At 37.7% G+C, this 20,402-nt stretch overlaps 4 protein-coding genes across 6 annotated transcripts; 2 read left to right on the plus strand and 2 right to left on the minus strand.

The window, feature by feature from the left end:
* Positions 1-1,003: 1,003 nt before the first annotated feature.
* On the plus strand, positions 1,004-8,832 carry RB195_016758 (uncharacterized protein; the record flags this gene model as incomplete). Of its 2 annotated transcripts, none has more annotated exons than XM_064183443.1 (9): positions 1,004-1,049; positions 4,523-4,665; positions 4,726-4,896; positions 5,332-5,420; positions 6,607-6,799; positions 7,473-7,546; positions 7,600-7,715; positions 7,788-7,912; positions 8,662-8,832. In XM_064183443.1, the coding sequence occupies 9 exons, from the start codon at positions 1,004-1,006 to the stop codon at positions 8,830-8,832; spliced, it is 1,128 nt and encodes a 375-aa protein (XP_064039324.1). The 2 variants fall into 2 exon arrangements, with proteins under 2 accessions (XP_064039324.1, XP_064039325.1); XM_064183444.1 differs by lacking the exon at positions 1,004-1,049 and adding an exon at positions 3,937-4,003.
* Positions 8,833-10,627: 1,795 nt separating this feature from the next.
* RB195_016759 (uncharacterized protein) lies at positions 10,628-11,397 on the minus strand (the record flags this gene model as incomplete). Its single annotated transcript, XM_064183445.1, has 4 exons — positions 10,628-10,706; positions 10,865-10,962; positions 11,157-11,265; positions 11,354-11,397. The coding sequence occupies 4 exons, from the start codon at positions 11,395-11,397 to the stop codon at positions 10,628-10,630; spliced, it is 330 nt and encodes a 109-aa protein (XP_064039326.1).
* Positions 11,398-11,496: 99 nt separating this feature from the next.
* RB195_016760 (uncharacterized protein) lies at positions 11,497-15,614 on the plus strand (the record flags this gene model as incomplete). 2 transcript variants are annotated; one of them, XM_064183446.1, is made up of 8 exons in its annotated part: positions 11,497-11,530; positions 12,216-12,224; positions 12,281-12,351; positions 13,153-13,272; positions 13,343-13,447; positions 14,870-14,970; positions 15,427-15,514; positions 15,582-15,614. In XM_064183446.1, the coding sequence occupies 8 exons, from the start codon at positions 11,497-11,499 to the stop codon at positions 15,612-15,614; spliced, it is 561 nt and encodes a 186-aa protein (XP_064039327.1). The 2 variants fall into 2 exon arrangements, with proteins under 2 accessions (XP_064039327.1, XP_013296148.2); XM_013440694.2 differs by lacking the exons at positions 11,497-11,530; positions 12,216-12,224 and having other exon boundaries at positions 12,283-12,351.
* Positions 15,615-17,017: 1,403 nt separating this feature from the next.
* On the minus strand, positions 17,018-17,320 carry RB195_016761 (uncharacterized protein; the record flags this gene model as incomplete). Its single annotated transcript, XM_064183447.1, has 1 exon — positions 17,018-17,320. One exon carries the CDS (start codon positions 17,318-17,320, stop codon positions 17,018-17,020), a length of 303 nt encoding a protein of 100 aa, XP_064039328.1.
* Between the last annotated feature and the right edge of the window lie 3,082 nt (positions 17,321-20,402).

Genomic DNA, 20,402 nt, shown 5'->3' on the forward strand with positions numbered 1-20,402 from the left:
ACATAATATCGGACATTTGATGGTGACACTTACACTTATAAAACATACGTTTGAAAAAAAAACCAGCACAGAAAGAGTTACATTAAAAATTTAAAAAGAAAAAACAAAGCACAACATTAGGAAATGACCAAACACATCATTGAACAGGCAATTAAAGATGAAAAATTACAAAAATTCGTTGTGTTGTCATGTGAAATTGTATCAGATTATGTTATGTAATTCCATGTTATGCGATTATGACATAACATCGAATGGTAGCTAAATGTAGCTGTTCCTCATACTCATGAAAGCTGTCCAGTAAGAAAAGAAACGAAGTGAAATCGAAAAATAAATAAAAAGTGAGATTAACAAATGTGTGATTGATAGTCGTGATCTCTCGAGAATCATTGGTAAATCTAAAAAAAAATCATATTTAAATATATAAAAGGATGAGAAATCGTTTTCCCGAGAAAAATATTGCATTGCATAAAAAAGGCAACATTTGTTCACGGTGATTCTGTAACAGGGTCAAAACAACATGAAGTACGGTGCAGTTACGTAAACGGTTGCGCTCGAAGCGTGCGGGGGAGAGTAACGGTTGGAATCGAGGCAGGACCATCGCGACCTGTAGCGAGGAATAGTGCGATCAAGGGTCCCCCTAGATTCCGACCGCTACGCTCCACCGCAACGCTTCGAGTGCAACCGCTTACGCAACTGTACCTTTCTTCATGTCGTTTTGACCCTACTATATGTCCCGCACATAATCAATACGATCTCTCTTGCCATATCCGCACGAGGATTTGGCACGTCCCATTTCTCACAAGAAGAGAAATCAGTCGAATTCTTTTCTGTGTCTCCTCGTCACTTTTCGGCATCTTCTTTCAGCCGTTTATCTTTGTCATCGGTGATGTTGTGTTGTTGCGAAGTGTTGTGAGGTAGCGTGCTGAGGTTGTGAGTGATTGTCGATCGTCACCCCTTATAGAGACGATCGAAACAGTCCGTCTAAAATTTATTCGTCATTGCAATGACATCGCGTTCGGTTATTGGCGATTCGGTTGCTGATTTCTTTGGTAAGTCCTATTTACTGTCGTGTTCTCTGCTGTTAAATGTGCAATAACCTTATACTTATTTTTAGTAATCTAAGGGAAAAAAATCTGTAGTTTCTGTAATTTTTTTGAACAATTACTTTAATTCCTTTGCTATGCTACATTATGCGCATTCCTATGCTATTGTGGATTTCGCTCCTTTTGTAATCAGTTGGTCAAACCAGTTGAACGAAAATTCATTAATTCGACGGGAATAAAGTGTGTTAAAGCTGGACTTGTTAACGCTCCAAAAAAAGAACATGAATTCCTGAATAATGTTCCTGAGGATGTGAAAAGCGCCTAGAGAACAGCAAAGGACATTGAAATATTCCTTTTGGAACTTGATTTAGAAAAAACGGGTCGAAACGATCTGAAGCCTGGTGAGGTTGATGCACTCGAGGCGCCGCCGTCGAGCCAGAGGTTGCCGTCGTCTTGGGACCATCGTGTCCTCTGCACCCCAACTGCAATTATCATTTTGACCTGAGTGTTGGAATGGTGTAATGAGTGCTGTGAAATCCAATCAATAGGTTTCTGGAAATCTGTAGTAGTGTTCTCAAAAGGAACGTAACTTCTAGTTAGGAACGCTTTCATTCCTCAAAATGTTTGTTTTTGACAATCTCCAAGTCTTCTCTTCTTGAAACCTCGGCATTTGAGAGTGTATTTATGTTTTCTTGTTTTGGCAACGAGGTTTTGTTTAATTTTGAAGGTTGTAGTTTATTTGTTTGCTCAACTTTTTTTCATACACTTCTAATATTACAAAGTGGAAAATTTTCCATCTCGAGGTAATACTCAGTTAGCGACGTGAGATCTTCGAAGGAGATCTATTGATCAGATAGACAAAGATCTTTTGTTGTCTATGAGAAGTGATTGATTCTGCTGTTTTTGTCCAATAAAAAAGGGGGAAAGTGTGTTCTCAGAATAAATAAACAAAAATTCACATTTTTGGAATTAACTCTATTCAACGACGATGGGAATAAGTTTGCAATCATTTCGTATCGATGCAATGAGATCTTCCTTTCTCTCTTTTCTTTTTTTGTTCTCTTTCTTCTCTCTCTCTTTTTTTCTGTCTCACTCCTCCTTTTTCCTGCTCTGATTTTGCTACTACTTTTCTGTGTGGCTTGCTAACCATAGCTTTTTTTGCCATTCCTCTTGTAGAACCTTTTCGCTGTTCATTTGTTGATTGTAATCAAGGCTACCTGTTATCTGATTTACATTTTGTTCGAACGGGAAAAGCATGGTGGGCCTGTTTGATGAATGTAGCGATTTGGTTTCGATGTAGGATCATCGCGAATTACAGCGATGAGTGTTGCCAGCAGGGGTTCCACATCAATTCTGATCGCTACGTTCACCGAACCGCTGTGAACGCAGCAACGGACGCAACTGCACCGTGCTTCATATCGTTTTGCCATACCTACCATATTTAATATGCCTACCATATTTAATATTTGTGAATATTTTGAAGTGTTCTTTAGTTCATTAGCGACAGCGTGCTGTTTAGTTCTTGTGAGGCAGGGGACCGAAGCGTTATTTTTGATCTTGGCTCACCACCACCCGTGTGTCTTACTGTTCCTAATGGCAGTGTTTATGCATTGACTCTTCTTTTTTCTTGTTTTTTTTTTTCGTATTGTTCAATCCTTATTCAAAAATATTGGTGCATGAAATGGATTGCGTACATAATTACGTACTGTCCATCACAACTAAATAGATGCGAATCATAGGTCCTACTATTCCCTGTGCGTTTAGAAAAAGGTGAAAAGAGAAGGTGTTTTTAATTGTTTCAAAGTTAATGCTAGATCACTAGATTTTATTGAGCGGATAGATATTTAGTTTATTTATTTATTTATTTATGTGATACAGACTGCGGTGATTTTTTTGCATCTTTTTAATATATTTTTTTTCAGAAGCAAGGCTTGAAGTACTATTGCCTGTTTAGAATTGGGTGATTAAAGAATTTAAATCTCCAGCTGATTATATCGTTTTTGTCCTGATTTCTGTTGTTTAAAGATCGTTTATCAACGCGCCTTGATTTTTGTGTGACATTTAAACGTTTCCTTCCCCCACTATAATCAATCATTGTTTTTCCTCGCGATCTGAACTGTGAATTAGAATTTGCAAGAGTTTCTTCGGCAAGTAAGAAGTTTTTTTTTGAGCAGTAATCACATTTTGTTAGTAGGTATAGTTTGGTCGAAACGACATGAAGCATGGTGCAGTTGCGTAAGCGGCTGCGCTCGAAGCGGCACAGTGGAGATGGCGGTTGGAATCGAGGTGGGACCATCGCAAACTGCAACGACAAAGAGTGGTAGCATAGGTCCCTCTTCGATCCTAACTGCTATGCTCCACCGCACCGCTTTGAGCGCAGCCGCGTACGTAGCTGCACCTTGCTTTATGTCGTTTTAAAGTTTGCTCACCGTGAATATGACGTGACATGGATTTCTCATGGAAAGCTTCTATACAGGGTCGTAAATTGCGGTTTACCACATAGTTCCGCTCGTCTCTCCATGACCGTCGTAAGAAACGGCATGGGAATCGTTTTAGTTCCAACGAGGTGCGTTAGAACGCTAAAACGAAACGCTAGAAAACGAAAAGTTAGAACTCTATGTACACGTTCCGTTCGCTTCAACAATCTGTTCATTAGTTTAACTTGAAAAAGCTTGTGAGGAGACCTTGTTAATCCTCGAAGCCTCGCTCGTTGATGCGGCGCGTGCGTAAGAGTGGCGCGTTGCAATGCAAGACGTCGTAAAAAAAATGGCGGCTTCTAGATCGTTTTTTACAGCGACTACTGAGAGATAAGCGAAACCACCTGGTTTTCCGTAATTTACGACCCTGCATAGAAGCTTTCTATGGAAAATCCATACCACGTCAAATCCATGGTATGCCTTTGATCCTACTATATGTGAGTTTAATTGTGTTGTTCTGTTCATCCGCGTCGGTGCCTTTCTGTCAGGAGCAAGCCTAGTTTTTTTTTTCACTTACGGACTTGTTGTTTTCTTCGGGCTTGTTTTTATCGACGTGTGTTATCGCAACCGATGGTGCTTTGTAGTGCCTGTCATAGTGTCGCTGGGACTTATGTTTGTGCAGTTGACTGCAACTCGTCCGCAGCAATTTCCGCGGAACCTTCTTTGCCCCATTCTTAACAACGAGGCGAAAAGCGGTGCTTACATACACCCAATCAATACTTTGGATTTTTTTGAAGCTATGTAGAAATAGAACAACGGGGAGCAGAGTTATTGTTCCTGTTCTTCTTTTATTTTTTTTTTGATCGCAATCTCAATGACTTCGACATTAGTTGTTTATATTAATCGAAGCCTTTACGCCTCTGTCGTCTTCCACTTACTCTCAAAAACTCCTTCGTTCCTTTCTTTTCTCTACCTAGAAAGTGCACATTAAAATGATTTCCTGTGCTTTTGTGGAATATTCTAGAGATCTGTTGAAAATTTCATCTCAAGAATTTTTTTTAGCGTCGAATTCATCGTCGCGACGTGGGTCTTATATAATAACGGCGATGACTTCTAACGATCTCACCTCGAATGTGTCTGTCCCAAATTCCACAACGAGTAACGAACGCACTAGAAAATTCGGAGCACGGACAAATGCCCTAGAAGTTTGTTATTTGAATGCGGAATACTCGGAACTTCTAAAGATAATATTCGAAACATTACAGACAATTGCTGACGTTGATCTTACGGGTAGGACAGTTCTGATCACTGGGACAACGTCTGGTATCGGAACCGAGACGGCCAGAGCGCTAGCTCTTAAAGGAGCGCATGTCGTTATGGCGAATAGAAATATCGTACTGTCTGAAGCTCTGAAGAATAGGATACTTGTTGAGAAAGTCAGTTTTTTCTTTGCTTTATGAATATTTCGCAATTTCTCTGAAATATTCATTAATTCCATAGCTATGTTTGATAGGTATTGGTAAATTTATATGTGAGACTTTCTAAAAATGTACGAATGAGTCCTTGAACGCGAGATTTCGAAAACTACAAGAATATCACTTGATGAATGTCATAAATAGACGGATCATAACGACTAGGGATCTGGTGCAAATGCGTAAGTCGCTGCGCTCGAAATAGAGCAGTGGAGGTAACTGATGCAATCAATTTTTGGCCTTACTCATCACTCCACCTCAGCTGCAGCCAAAGAGGGTCCCACATCCCGATGGCAACCACTGACTCCACTGCACCACTTTGAGCGTAGCCACCTGCGAAATTACAGTAGTTTTGAGATCGTTTTGACTTGACTATACGACTGCTTTGTAATGTTTTAGCCAGGTGCAAAAGTCGACATGATAATGTGTGATCTCAGTTCACTACAATCAGTGCAAGCAGCAGCGAACGAGTACAAAAGCAAACATTGGTACGTTCCCAAATGTCTAAAGTATTTCTAAGAGTTTTTTTTTCTCGAAATGAAGATTGCAAGAGTCAAACGTGTTTCACATAGGTGAAATTTTAAAGGATTTTGACAACAGACATGATAGATATGTTTACACTTCGACGCAAAACAATCAGCGCTACGCGTCAGCAACATTCCTAGTGTAATTTTCACTTTTTTTTTTGCTCCGCCTAAAATCACAAAACGTTTATCGGTGAAAGTTCGCTTGGAGGCTACTGTAATGTTTCGAAGTTTGAACACAGTCCTAGAGGATTGCTAGTTTGAAGCATTTTGGGCCTTGGTACTACCAATGCTCTTCAGTATCCATCCAATAACTTAATTTCACTGGTATTTTCTACCTGAATTGTCATGATGCCGATTTCTGTCGTAGAGATTTGGATGACCGTAGCTGATCCTCATACTTATAAAGGCTGTCCAGTAAGAAAAAATTCAAGTGAAATTGAAAAAAAGTGAGATTAACAAATGTGTGATTGATAGTCGTGATCTTTCGAACATCGCTGATGAATCTTAAAATATATATATATATATATATTTGGAGTTAAAAGTGGCTGCGAAACCGTTTGTCCGAAAAAAAAAAATGGCATTCCGAAGAAAGAAAAAACAACTGTTGTTTTGATGAATCTATAGTCGGGTCCAAACGACATGAACCTCGGTGCAGTTGCGTAGGTGCGCTCGAAGCGGAGCGGTTCGAATCGGGATGGGACCATCGCGAACTGCAGCGAAGAATGGTGCTAGCGAGGATCCCAATTAAATCCCAACCGCTAAAGTCCACCGCACGGCTAGGAGTGCAGCCGCTCACGCAACACCATCGTGCTTGATTTCGTTTTGACCCTACTATGTACTGTAGAACGCCTGCACAAAGTTTTCCCACCCATTAATTAGATTTTAAAAACATACGATATCTTTATAATTGATTAACGATGTTATAACTATAGACTATTTTATTACCTCTATTACTCAAGTAGATCCAAGTGTTCCTCCAAAATATTTCCAAAATTTTCATCAGTCAGTTACTTATAGTTTTCTTGTGTAAGCAAATGTGAGGAGGTTATGAAGATAACCGTCCACGCAGAACTTTTTTTCTTTGTTCAGAGTTTTTGTTCATTAAGGTATTAGTGACAGACATTGAGATAATGATGATTCGCCTTAGGCCTCTGCATGCGCTCATCCTGAACGCGGGTGTTTTTTCTCCCACTCAAAAGATGACCATTGATGGATTGGAGATGACATTCGGCGTGAATCACGTCGCTCATCAGTACCTCGTCCGTGAACTCTTGCCTCTTCTAAGGCAATCGAATGCCAGAGTTGTTGTCGTCGCATCGACTTCACATTGCCATACGGGGGTGAGTGTTCGTTCGAATCAGTAGCTTGGATGTAAATTTAACTAAGAAAGGTAAGAACCATCAGAACCATTACGTTTTTGACAAAGAGGTCAGTATGGTAACAATTTGACCAGAACTCTCGGATAACCTTTACGCTTGAAAAAGCTACGATATCACAAATAATGGTTCAGCCGAAGCTGAAAATGTTGCAAAGTGTATATTTTTATTTTTATAATTATTTTTATTATATTTTGTCATATATATTATATTTTTATTGTATAATATATATATATTATATTTTATTATTATCGCATTATTTTTACCTTTTTACCAGAAATGTGGTACTTGGATGACGATTTTTTCTTGCGCTTTTAAATCAAACCCTGGAATGGAGAAAAAAAGTGTTAGCATCTAATCGATGTAGGTACACAATGATTTTCACACTGCTAAGCTTCCCATACAGAAAGGGGTGGGGGGAGAAAGATTGTAAAATTAGGCTTTTCTTTCACAGTCCTTCCATACTGTAACTAGAGATACTCCTTCAGATCTTAAATTTTTTTGAACTGGACTTCATACTTAACATGTAAGTCATCAGGATAAAAAGAGAGTTAAAGATAGAATTTAAAAATAACAGTGAGCTTCGTCGTTCATTAATCTATCGTAAGCTGTCAATGTTAGCTGCCTTATATTTCAGCTGAAGGCCGAAATGTCTACAGATGAGAAATTGGCCAAGTTATGCCCAAAGGAGAGCGTAGAGTATGGATGGAGGTACAGGAATTTGAATTTGCTTTTTTTAAACCTGAATAAAAGAATTTTTCCAGGCTTTATGCGTATTCTAAACTATGCAATGTGTTGATGGCTATGAAATTACATCGAGATGAGCATAAGAATGGAATCTCAGTGTATGTCCTTCATCCGGGAACGATGATTGGGACAGGTTCGTTTTTGACCATGAAGGTTAAATGGTTCCGCTGATGAAAGAAATCACAATATTCACTGGAATTTGAAGATATCTCACGAAGTTACGGATTTCTTGGGAAATTCTGGAATTTGATAACAAAACCATTCACGAAGTCACTCGAGCAGGGCGCGGCCACCACCGTCTACTGTGCTGCATCGCCTGAGGTTCACGAGGTGGGGAAGGTCCTAGTGTAATGCAAAAGTTCGTATGGACATTAAAGATCCTTGTAGCGTAGTTCAGAACGCAGCTTCGAATGGAGATCTCTAGCTGCGAGCTGATAACTCATCTTAGATCTTAAAATTTTAGGACTAGTTTTAGACCAGCAGGTCAAATAGTTGTCGATAGAATATCTGTAGCGCAGCTGATCATCTTTTCCCGCCATTTTTTGAGATCTATGCTAGATTGTCCTTTGCTTTGCTGCTAGACTGTCATTTTGTTCATCAGTTCCAGAATAGTTCTTTTCTTTGTGGATTTATTTGCTGGATTGACTTCCTCTTTTCTCATTCCTAAGTATCATTTTCACTTTCACTTTTTTTATTCCTTTCGTTTCCTTCTTTCATTCTTTGCATCTTTCTTTTTCGTTCTCAATTCCCCTAGGTAGAGATGCACGCCATAATCTTTCAACTATTATAGCACTTCCTAAGATGATTTTGATGGTTTTTTTTTCAGAAAGAGCTTGGACGCCAACTTGCGAATAGTATGGGTTGTCAAGATTATTAAGTATGTAAAATAACATCCTTCATTTTTTGTATCGATCTTAGTCGTAGCAAAAAAAAATTGTTGTTGTCCTCTGAACTTTTGGCGCAGCCAGGTACTCACTCGGATGTTTTATATAGAAATTGTTTTCGACTCTTTCCTTTTTCGGACTTATTGACTGTCTTACTTATATTTCATATATCCACAATTTTTTTTTATTGTTAAGGTGAGCGGCAAATATTGGGAGTCATGTTGGGACGACGAGAAGAACTTCGACGAACAACTAGCTAGAGATGAAGAGCTACAAGATGCTCTTTGGGAAAAAACCGACAAGCTACTGGATAAATTTGAATCGGATCGGCAACCGATAAAGACAGTGACCGAAGCTGGGAATTAATGAGGAGCTTCGATGTATTTTATTGAGAGTTCCTAAGAGATTTTAATAATTTTCTGATATCACATTTTGAATGTGTAGTCGCCCATATGTACATTAATGGAGATATCGACTAAGTGCTCTTAACCTTTTTTCTTTTTCCTTCTTTCATCCTGAAATTCTTGTTTTGCATGGAATGATTTTCTTTTCTAAAATTTTTATAAGATACATATTGAAACTGTATTTGTGATAGATTGACTTGTTCATTGGGTTGATGCTAAGAGTTCCCCTCGTTTCTTAAAGTTTTAAATTCAGATGTTACATAAGTATTAATAATTATGTATAATATTTACAAATGATCATAACGTAACTCAATACTAATATCTGCAGATTTCATTATGTATATTAAGATTTATGTTATTTTTTGAGATAAATTTGTTAAAGTTTCAATAGTTTATCCTTCAGTCTTCTATTAGAATACTTACTTGTTTTTGTAAATTTCAAAAAGAAAACATATGCTTGAAACTTAGTAGTTTCACAGGTTTCTCCTGACACAAAGAATGGAATGTCATTTTATGCAGAATGGACAATTTCTATTTGTATTTAACAAAGTATTGAGTGGAGGATGTTGCAGGCTAGCGTATTATTCACTTACTGCATGCTCATTAGCCGATTCATTTGGAATTTATATGTACTTTCAAAACTGTTGATATAATATCCACAGTTCTCAGCCTTCTATTTTTAATTTCTCGTTACCCATTCGATAAACGTTGCATGAAAGTTAGAGAATCAAAAATCGAAAATCTTCCTGACTTGGTTTATTTTTATTATAGATATTGCGTCTTTTTTATTTCTAACTTGAACAAGACCTAGAATGACGCTTTTACTGCCGCTATTATTTTATTATTGTTTAACTTTTAACTTTTAATTGATTTCTAAGTTTTAACAGTGCAGCTTTAACTTTTAATTTAACTTCAACTTTTAATTGCTCAATCTAGTACTAGTAGAAGGTTTTTCTTTATCTTCCTTTCCGCTGCTCCCTTATTCTTTGACCAGTTTTTGATTCTACTGATCTCTCTCAATTTTTCTTTTGAGTGCGTGGATCTTGCCGATGTGGACCGCTGCACATGCATATCCTATCCTTAGTTTGGTCAAAATGGCATGAAGTGCGGTGGAGTAGCGAGGCGGCCAGGTGGAGAAAGCGGTTCGAATCGAGGTGGGACCATCACGAACTACAGCGATGGAAGGTGCTGTCAAGGATCCCCTAACGATCCTAACCGCTGCCGTCCACCACCTCACTGCGACGCAGCCGCTTACGCAACTGCACTGTGCTTCATGTCGTTTTGGCCCGACTATACATAAGTCGCACCAAATATTGATTTCGTTCGTAAATCTTGTCCAGAATGTGCATATGGAATCCGTTAACACGGTATTTACCGACATGATAAGTGGCTTAACAAAAACATCCACCTTGTTCGCTTTATTCATTAAAAAAAACCGAATGGAGACACATTCACGTTTCGAATTCTTCGATTCGTTGTCCGCGAATACGATGAATGTATGTTGCATTCCATGGTTCAGTTTGGAGTTAATGGCTCCAGGACTCTATTCAATTTTGAAATAACTGCTACACTCGTTCGTAATTTGGTGGTGACACATCAGACTTCATTAAACGTTTTTTTAGAACACATCAATAATAAGCGAAGAAGGTATTTCGAAGAATGGGTAATCCCTAAGAAAAATAGAGCATCATGGTTAGTTTATTTGAACAATAGTCAAAACAAATTAGTAGAGGGAAATAAATAAATCCGCGATCGTATCACATAAATGAAGCCCATGGAGGTATGATCGGTTGAGGATTTTGAAGATAACTCATAACGACAGCCGAGACTGATAGCCTGAACAGGGACAACTTTAAGATGATAAAACTGGTTTTGTTCTCGGCAGTCGCAATAGAAACAGTAAAACGTCTCCACCAGAATTAAAAAGAGAAAAGCACGTCTGTGAATATAAGTGGTGTTGAGAATTTCAAATTTTCTACAAATTAAAAACTCACATGAAACTGCTTACGATTTGCTTCGCATCATCTGATGACCTTGTGTTTGCGAAGCTAACGCAAGAACACAAGAGAGCCATCCAAGCACACCATTTCATCTGAAATATGGAATAAAATTGTCCGTCGTTTAATAAGGCGAGCGCTCTGCCAAAATTCCCCTTTCCAATTACGACCACACTTGTGATCAATTGAGATGGGGCCACGATGAAGAAATATAAACAGGAAGAAAAAATAGGAAAACAGAAAAGAAGTCGAGTGGTGAGGTCAAAATTAACGTAACGACGTTCCATACCCTCATCATCAATCCGCACATACTGAAAATCATTCCTAGTACGTTCATATACTCAGGAAGAGGATCGTCACTGACCGCATTGTTCGTCTGCGAGTCTGTAGCTTTGAATCTGAACAATACGGTTAATTAGAGCGTAAAGATTTAATGGTAGATGAAACTCTTAGGATAATTAGAACATTTCCATTGAACTAACAGACCTCACTATTCTATTTGGCCTTCGTGGATCAGGCTGTGATTGCATTGTGGATACGGAATATACCTAAGGCAAGTAGACGTACTGAAAAACACCAATTTTGGAAAGAAACTCTTGAACATGACGCTTTAGCGAGTGAAAAGCTAGATGATGAAAAATAATCAAGAATGGATGATAGAAGGTGCATACTAGTAGTAAATCTAGCTGTGGGAATTTTCAGCACTAGTAAAAAATGAAGAAACGAGAAAAAAAAACAGCAGAGAAATCACTTCAAATCATTCAAATCAAATCACAAGTAGGTAAAATCAGATTTCATACTACCAAAGGGAAGTAAATGTCACTTTATTATAGCTAATGTTTTGTTATAGTTGCCTTCTTCAGGGGTTAGAACAGTTCTGTAGTGCCGTCCTCCCTCCCACCTCTCTTTTCGCCAAAGAACTGGAACTGAACGTTGAAGTCAAGACTAAAATATACCAATTGCTAAGTCGCGAATGAAGCAAAGTCGGATTTTGCCACACGCAAGAATGACAAACGTTTCAAGTCCAAAAATATGCTCCAGAACTCCTCACTGGACCACACTGGACCGATCACGCAGAGGAACAGGTGTTCAGCAGTAGAAAAGAAAGAAGAAGAATAGACCCTAAATAAGGGAGCTTAAGGTGAAAGCTAAAGGATTCCATTGCAAGAGTTGATGCAGATCGAGAGAATTGTTTGAGTGATCGGGTGAACTCTGCGGTCAGCCCAGGACAGCGATCAGAAAAGAGCAATTCTATTCCAATAATTGTTACGGTTTCTGGTTATTTGTGCACTACGTCTTCGGCAACAGAGAGACGTCGATCCATAAATCATCGTCCTCTGGCTTTGAGCTAACGTGTGTCAGTTTGTTTGTGCTTGTTATTATTGAACTTCCGATGAATTACCCCTGTTTCAGGCATGGAAGATTCTTTAGAAGAACGAATAGCTGCTGTGGAAAAGGTTTTGGGTATTGACGACTATTCGGATGTGAGTACGTTGATTAATTTTGCAGATTGGATAGGTTCTTAAAAGTATAGTACCTCTAATGAATGTTGGGTGTCTGTATCTTTTCTCTTTGCATCGCTCTTGAAATAGTAGAATTGTGACTTTTTCCAAGGATGCTACCAAGTCATGGATACGCTTCCTTTAAACTATAATCCTTCCTGACAAATTTCATCAATTTTCAAATATGTCAGTAAAACGGTTACATCTGTCAGCAACTAGGTGGTATGATAATTTGATTTCGGTGTTGGCTTTTTTTGAAAAATTTGCAAATCATTTCGTTATGTTGTAAGCTCTGCTATTAATAAAAACTACAACTCAGGCATAAACCTGGCTTTCGAAGCTACACGCTTTAATGATAAAGTATTTAAAGCGTATTTGATAATTAAGGGTAGTTAAAGCGTAGTTGGGGGACTCAACTCTGCTCTAATTGAACTGTACTCGACCTCCGATTAGAGCGCAATGAAACGTCAATGGAGCGCAAAAGCCGTTCTTGTCAGTCTTTCGATCAGATGCGAACTGATATGGAAAATCCATATCTCAGTCTTGAACGCCGCTTCCCCAACCAAATTTTCGTCACTAAAGACACGTGTTACGAACAACATTATCGGATACTGTTTCAGCAAAGAATTTGGTTGTTTTTATAGCGAAACTACGAATATGCCGATTATTTAGGTGGGTGACCTTCTCTGATAGCACCTTCAAACTGTTGTGTTATTCAGTTTCCACTTTACAAATCAAATATTATGATAAGTCTACGATTCTGAAAAAAAAAGAATTATTTAGGTAAAGAAGGCGGACTTTGACGTTGCTTCATTGCAAGAAAAGATGACGTGCTTAGGCCTTGACCGAGTGATGAAAATACCGTTGTCAAAATTGAAAAAGCTGAAAACTATCACTAACAAGGTTTGTTTCGCTTAGGTTTTTTTTTTCTTGAAAACGGAAATATTTGCAGTAGTTCATGTGTTTTTTGTAGCCGCATACCCAATCATTAACGGAAAGACTGGCTACAATAGAATTTTGCGAGAATCTAATCAGGCAAAGGGCTGAATTGCTGAAGGAATTCGAAGAACGACTTCAGGTATATTGCACTATTTAATATTTGTTTTTTAAACTACTGCCAATGTCAAGTAACGTAAATTTGGCTGTCTAATTCTGCGATCTACGGGGTATTTGCACAATAAGGCTGTCGACTTCGGTTGCTTATTCTAGAGTGCTTTTTATTGCTTGGATCACCTTTAGTCAGCTACTGTGGCCACCACTACTCAGTTACTTACGCCGTGTGAGTGATATCCAACAAACTGGGATCTGCGATTGCTCGCGTCATTGCTGGCGACCATTCGCACTGCAACAAGCAACGCCTTAGTTTTATCAATGCATGGATGAGAGGTCTATCGATTACCTCGTTGCCGGCTCGCGATGCAACTGGATGTGGTTGCGCATCAGATTCTTCGGGCAAAGTTCTCCATTGAACCATGTCCTCCTTTTGACAAGTTGAGAATTCTGTGAAATTCTGCACATCTTAGTGACGAATGTCAACTCGCACTAGTTATTATAGAGAGACGCTTACATGCGAAATTGTCTGGCTGCTCCCGTGGCAAAGACCACCGCACAAAAATGTTCACACGATTCTTCTGAGCATACCTCAAGATTATTTGAGTAGACCGTAGTCATCTAACATATCATGCGAGGATGCTTCTGTTTTATTTGGTTTCTATTTTTGTTAAGTGTTTTATTGCATTAAGGACAGCATATGTATGATCATGGACGACGTTGAGATATCTCCACGAAAAGGTAGAGTTAGAGTTTAGACCATGAGTATGAGCGTATTCACGCTCTATTCTGCTAATCGTCTTCAGAAACGGCGTGGGAAACGTCCTTCATGTTCGAATTTTCTAATAGGTGTCTTGTAACGTGCCACCTTTGACCCCGCTTCCCTCAGCAACCTATGTACCCGTTTTGCTTAAATAAACTATTGAGGGAACCTCACTTGTGACTTGTGTCCGTTTAGATACACCGCCTATAGAGCGGCGGCGCGTTGTAGGGCGCCTCGTAGGAAACTCGAACACGAAGGACGTTTCCCACGCCGTTCCTCAGGACAATTAGTGGAACAGAGCGTGAAGACGCTCATACTCATGATCTAAACTCTTAACCCTATCTTTTCGCGGAGAGGTCTCAACATCGTCAATTTCTTTGTATGCTGCCCTTAACCATGGATTTTGAAAAGTGAAGAAGTGTCGCCTAGTTATCGCAATGAAGTCTCGGATGTTGGAACTAACAGGCAAGAAGCAGCTTAAAGTAGACCTGAAAAAAAAAACTAGGTAACGAGAAGAAATGGACTGATACAGAAAAGGGGTCACAGCGGCGGTGATCATTGAGGATCAGTTATGGGAGAAGAGTCCAACCTTCTAAGGCGTGACTTTTTTCTGCTCTTTTTCATTTAGCTTATTTTGTTTAGCCCCATTTATTGAACTAGAAATATTTTCCTCTGTAATTTTTGAAGGTGGTGCTGAACGCTGAGAAGATTGGTTTGGTTCCTCAACAAGAAGCTCAACTAGATGGAATTCAATCAGACATCCAAAAAGGCTTGGATGAGTGGAAACAGTGAGCTTTTCTGGACATTCATCTTATATGTACAGTCTATAAGGCAGTTTTTATTCTATGGGTTGCCCAACGTCATTTGTATAGTTGTGTCAAAACGACATGAAGCACGCTGCGCTTGCGTAGGCGGGTGCGCTCCAAACGACGGGGTGGAGATGGTGGTTGTAATCGGGACGGGACCATCGCGGTGACCAACTGCAGCGATGGGACGTGGTAGCGAGGGCCCTGGCTCGATAATAACCGCTACGCTCTACCGCATCGCTTCGAGCGGTGCCGCTTACGCAACTACACGGTGCTTCACGTCTGCGTTTTGACTCGACTATATAGAGAGACACAGTTGCGTCGTGAGGGTGTGATGCGACGAACTCGCAATAAACGTATTATGGGATGTATTCGGACTGTTGGTTTTGCTGCCCAATTCTTTTTTGTTTTTTCTTTTTGTTTCGAGAGCTCTTTTAGGTACACATTGGATCTGGAGAATTTTAAAACGGAATATTTCTCTGTCATAGCAGCATTGCAAGAGCGTCTTGGAGAGTTGGAGAGAATGGTAAGGTATTATTGTTCTTCATCATTTTTGTGATTGATCTGAAATGTATAGCGTTCAATTTTTGTAGGTCACAGCACTTGAAAACGAAACAGAAGCATAATCATCTGTAGATATCACTGTAATTAATTGTATATCTTCGTGTCGCTAGTATCCAATGTAAACAAAGAGTTCGATGCGCATTATTCGTATTTCGTTTTTGCACTTGGATAGTTTATAATAATGTTAATATATAGCAGCACAATTGGTCGTATGCTTATGCAAAATCCGCAAAATGACGTGTATCTGCACTTGTACTCGTTGATGTCTCTTTTTGGCTAGGAAATTCTATGGAGCTGCATCATGTGTTTAGATTCAAATTCAACTGACGATGTTTTTCTGGTTTTACTACGCTTTTTAAATTCAAAATCAGGACAGTATATGCTTTTGAGTTATTATAAGTTGCTTATCGATATTGCATGGCCATAGTACGGTTACGAAGGGAAATAGTAGGCTGAAGATTCGTTCGAAATATAGTATGATTAGTCATTGAATTCAATTTTATGGATGTGATGGCATTTTAATAAAATAGTCTTCTCGATTTGTTGAGAACATCGTATGTATTTCGTATGTGTATGTGTTTCGCCAGTCTGTGTAGCATCTAAGTTACTAGAAACCATAGGAGAATCAGATGTTAAAGACATTTTTGTTGAATAATTTTGTAAAATATGCGTTTAAAAGTCGGTTAAGCAGAGATGGTACGTAAGAAAATTCCAGAGTTAGTTCGAAAAATAATAGGTTCTGAGTGAAATTGATGTCTGGGTACAGGAATATTACGCCCAAATAGGGTGATTCTGTCAGGATTTTCTTTTTTTTTAAATCTTTTTTTCTTAGATGGAAAGTAGACTAGATAATAAACCACAATATTTCTATTACAAGTGCGAAGATCATATTTGCATGTATTTATATGATGCTAAGCATCAACACAAGTAAAAGTTTTTTCTTTTTTTCAACACTTAAAGTTTATTCGGCTTTTTTTCCTGCTTGAACTGTTTGTTGTGTTAGCTCTCTATTCTATTTCGTTTTTTTTTTCTGTTTTTTTTTTGTGTTTGCGATCTGATCGCGAGAGCGATATCAAAGACATCCTAGACTTCTCTGGAAGATCCAAAAAGTGAATGGTAATGATTTTTTTGATAAACCACTAAATGTACAAGAAAGCAATAGGCTGAAATGCGATAAGTAGTTGTTGTAGTAGGCGATGGTCGCTTTAATTCTAGATCATTCATGACCTACGACTAGCAACTCGTCCTTCGTGCTTATAATTAAGCTGATTGCATGCATGCACCTGCATACACAAGTTCTTTCATGTGGTTTGTAGTGAACAGAAATATTTCACTAATACTGTAGTGAACGCTCACGTATTGTTGGAGGACTTGTTTTGGGCTTCGGTAGTTGACGGTCTCGTATTATGTGACACGCGGGATATTACTTAGCAACTTTATTCAGCACCACCTCAAGCTTGAGTAATTAAACGCGGCCCACCGATGTTTCCTGATTTTGCACTCCAGGGTCCGGATATACTTGTACTCCTGTTTGAGTTCTCATTTTCGTCGTCAAGACGTGTTTTTGCATCTCAAGACGCGCGAGAAATGTTTCCGTTTTGGAAAGAAGCGTGTTGACTTTTTCGATGTGTTCCGAAACGCGCTTTTCTTCTTCACCTCCTGGTGGCATTTCTATGCTGTCGACAGTTTCGGCAAACGCGTAAATGGCGTTTTGGAGAGAAGTTTGTACAGTGTGAATATATACTAACGCTGAGTCTATTTCGCACATTTTTGCCGTGAAATCTCCGTCCACGGAGGAGTTTCACCCAGACTGGCATAATTTTTCAGGGCGTCGGCTAGCACATTAAATTGGCGAGTCACGACCTCTTTCCGGATTTTGAGAGAAGTTGCCATTGAGAATGTGGATGTACAGATCTATTGTGGCAATGAAAGATAGTAATTGTTAACAACGAGTAGACGATGACTGATGATAATTGCACCGATGGATTCACTGCTCACAATATTAGTGAAGTTGCTCCGAGATTTTATAGATAAGTAATAGTAATAACCAAAGGAATCGGAAGCGTTAGCATGCAAATTCACAGTGCAACTTGTCTTAGTGCTAACAGCTTAAGCATTTATTTTAAAATTTCGAAAACAGCTGTGAAATTCTGGCAGGCCACCTATCTCCTCACAATGCAGAACTATTCTGACACGAGGTAGAACTCTTCGTAAAAACATTTCACTGTCCAGCAGAATTTCAAAAACAGCTCTGAAATTCTGGCTGGATGCCTGCCTGGAATGTGTTAATAGTTTTCACAAAAAAGCGTTTTATCAAGAATTCCCATTAATGTTTATGAAGATGAAAATATCTACAGTTTTTTCGGTGTGTTACAAGAAAAATGTTTTTTTTTCTCTGCAGTCTGATTTTTTATTGTAGATTTGTATTTTGTTTCTTTTTTTTGTTTTTTTTTTGTTCCTTTTTCTGTCAATTGCGTTGAAATATCTCATTAGGTTCAGGAAGGGCGATTAACTGAATCAAAAACCAGTTAATTTTTCTATTCCAGATAATCAATCATTCATAAAACTCATTTTTTTCCTTCATTTCGGAACCTAATCCAAGAGATAAGTTTCTTTCAACGTTTTTGATTCGAACACATATCATTCTGATGCCTGATGAGCCTATTGATAATTGGATTGAAGCGGATTAATTAGCTATGACGTATAGATTACTGGGAGGACGTGAAGAAGGAACTTTTTTTTCAGATTTTGCGTATTTCTTATTAGCGAAGAGATTAGTTTAGTCTCAGTAAAATTTAGTTAGAGTTACTTAGATTTATACACCTGTGAATAGAACGCGTGAATTTCTTTAGCTGTGATTCATTTAGTTTAAAAAATGTGCATTCATGTGCGAAATTGGATCCGTAAATATTATTTTTTTTTACGTAGAACTGTAATACGCAGAAAGTTTCTTGGAAGCGTAAGTTGGTTGATCCTCCTCGCTGTGAGCTACAATTTTCCATCTTTTTTTCCACTGCTTTCTCACTTTCTTCGTTTTTAAAAATCATAAATAGAAGTATTTACTATGGATGAAAAAAAAATTTACAGGATTAACGGATAAAAGCCTATCTATACTACTGTTTTGTTATTGTTTTCTTACGTTTTAAAGCAATGAGAAGATGGAAGTTTAGAGAGGATTTTTTTTTTTTGAATCAAGAGAAAATGATGAGGGAAATTGGGCAAAATCATTGAAAACACACCTTAATAGGAATGTGTTTTGAAAAACCGTACATCACAAAAAGTTCTACATTCTCTCCAAAGTAGTAATAGTAGTAGTAGTAGGAGTAGTAGTAAGTTCTTTAATGTGTATACACTTTTCGAGATGTACAATTGTTCAAAACACATTTAAGGAGTACTTTCAGTATTTTGTCCATTTTCCTATCATTTTCACTTGATTCACAAAACTTTCTTTGTTAAATTCTTTCTTAAATCTTTTTATTGCTTTATATCATTAATATATCACATATATGCATGTTTATAAGTTGTGCCAGAAAAATATCGGAAAGAAGTTGAGCTGCGCTGTGGTTTGGTTGTTATCTGGTCATAGCTACGTAGTAGAACGTAGAACTCAATGTTTATTCGCCGCTGACAGATGAAATTGAAAAATCAGGCGCCTAATGTCCGTGGTAGCAGAGATTGAGCAGTTAATTGTATAGTTTCACTCCTTCTAATGAGATTCTAATGACTTTGAATGAAACGAAAAAATTCATATGAAAAATTTTACTTCAACATCAATTCCAGTTTTTTTTTCTAGCTTTACTTATAAACTTACATATCTATAATATATTAGTGAACTCCGCAGAAATTTTCTTCGAAGAACAGGAGAGGAAAAAAAATGAAGAAGGCAATGGAAAGGAAAACGGTGGCATGGATGTGTAATTGGTTACGATGAGCTAATAAATAGAATAAAATTATTTGAAATTATTATTATTATTGTTATTATTATTATTATTATTATTATTATTATTATTTTTCCTATTCTTTTATTCCATAAATTATTTAAATAATTGTATTATTTATACATTATTTACCATTATTTATATTATTTGAAGATTTATTAAGTATTACTAAATATTATTAAGTCCATTATTATTATTATTATTATTATTATTATTATTATTATTATTATTATTATTATTATTATTATTATTATTATTATTATTATTATTATTATTTCCAAATTCAAATTTCATTTCAAAGACAGATATTTTAATAACATAGATAAAGTTAGAGGACCAAAGAAGGATGCTGTGGAGTCTTATTCGGAAAAAAAGAATTTCCAGGAACTCAAAAAATTTTTTCTTTGACCCACTCTCGCGGATATAAAGCTTATTGTGCTGTTTACCAGCATGCACCTGCAATGTGTGCAATCGTTGATTTCTCCAGTTCTTGCATGAGTATAATTTTTTTCCCCTGATCGTCATAACGTCGTAACGCAATTATTAGGTGATTATATGGTTAGTGCGATAAATAGTACCTCAAGACTCGTTCCTATAATCCTACGTACAAAGGCCTCATAGCAGCTTTTCTGCATGGAAATTTAATTCAATTTCCTTTTTTTGCTCTTTTTTTTAAAGAAATAATATTTTAAAATCCCTACTGAACTGAACGTGGTTCATGTTTATGTTTAACGGTTCCTTCATACCGTTTTTTGGTTTACTCTTTATACTGATGTTTACTATTTTGTAGTTTTACTTCAATTTTCTTTTTTTTCTCATTTCTTTAAGATTTTTTTTTAAATTTCAAAGATCAAGAAGCTGTAAATTCTCACGTTCAAAGGTCCTCTCATGCGTTTTCAATTTACTATATAT

This window comes from Necator americanus, chromosome II (assembly GCF_031761385.1).
Source record: "Necator americanus strain Aroian chromosome II, whole genome shotgun sequence".
Lineage (NCBI taxonomy): Eukaryota > Metazoa > Nematoda > Chromadorea > Rhabditida > Ancylostomatidae > Necator > Necator americanus.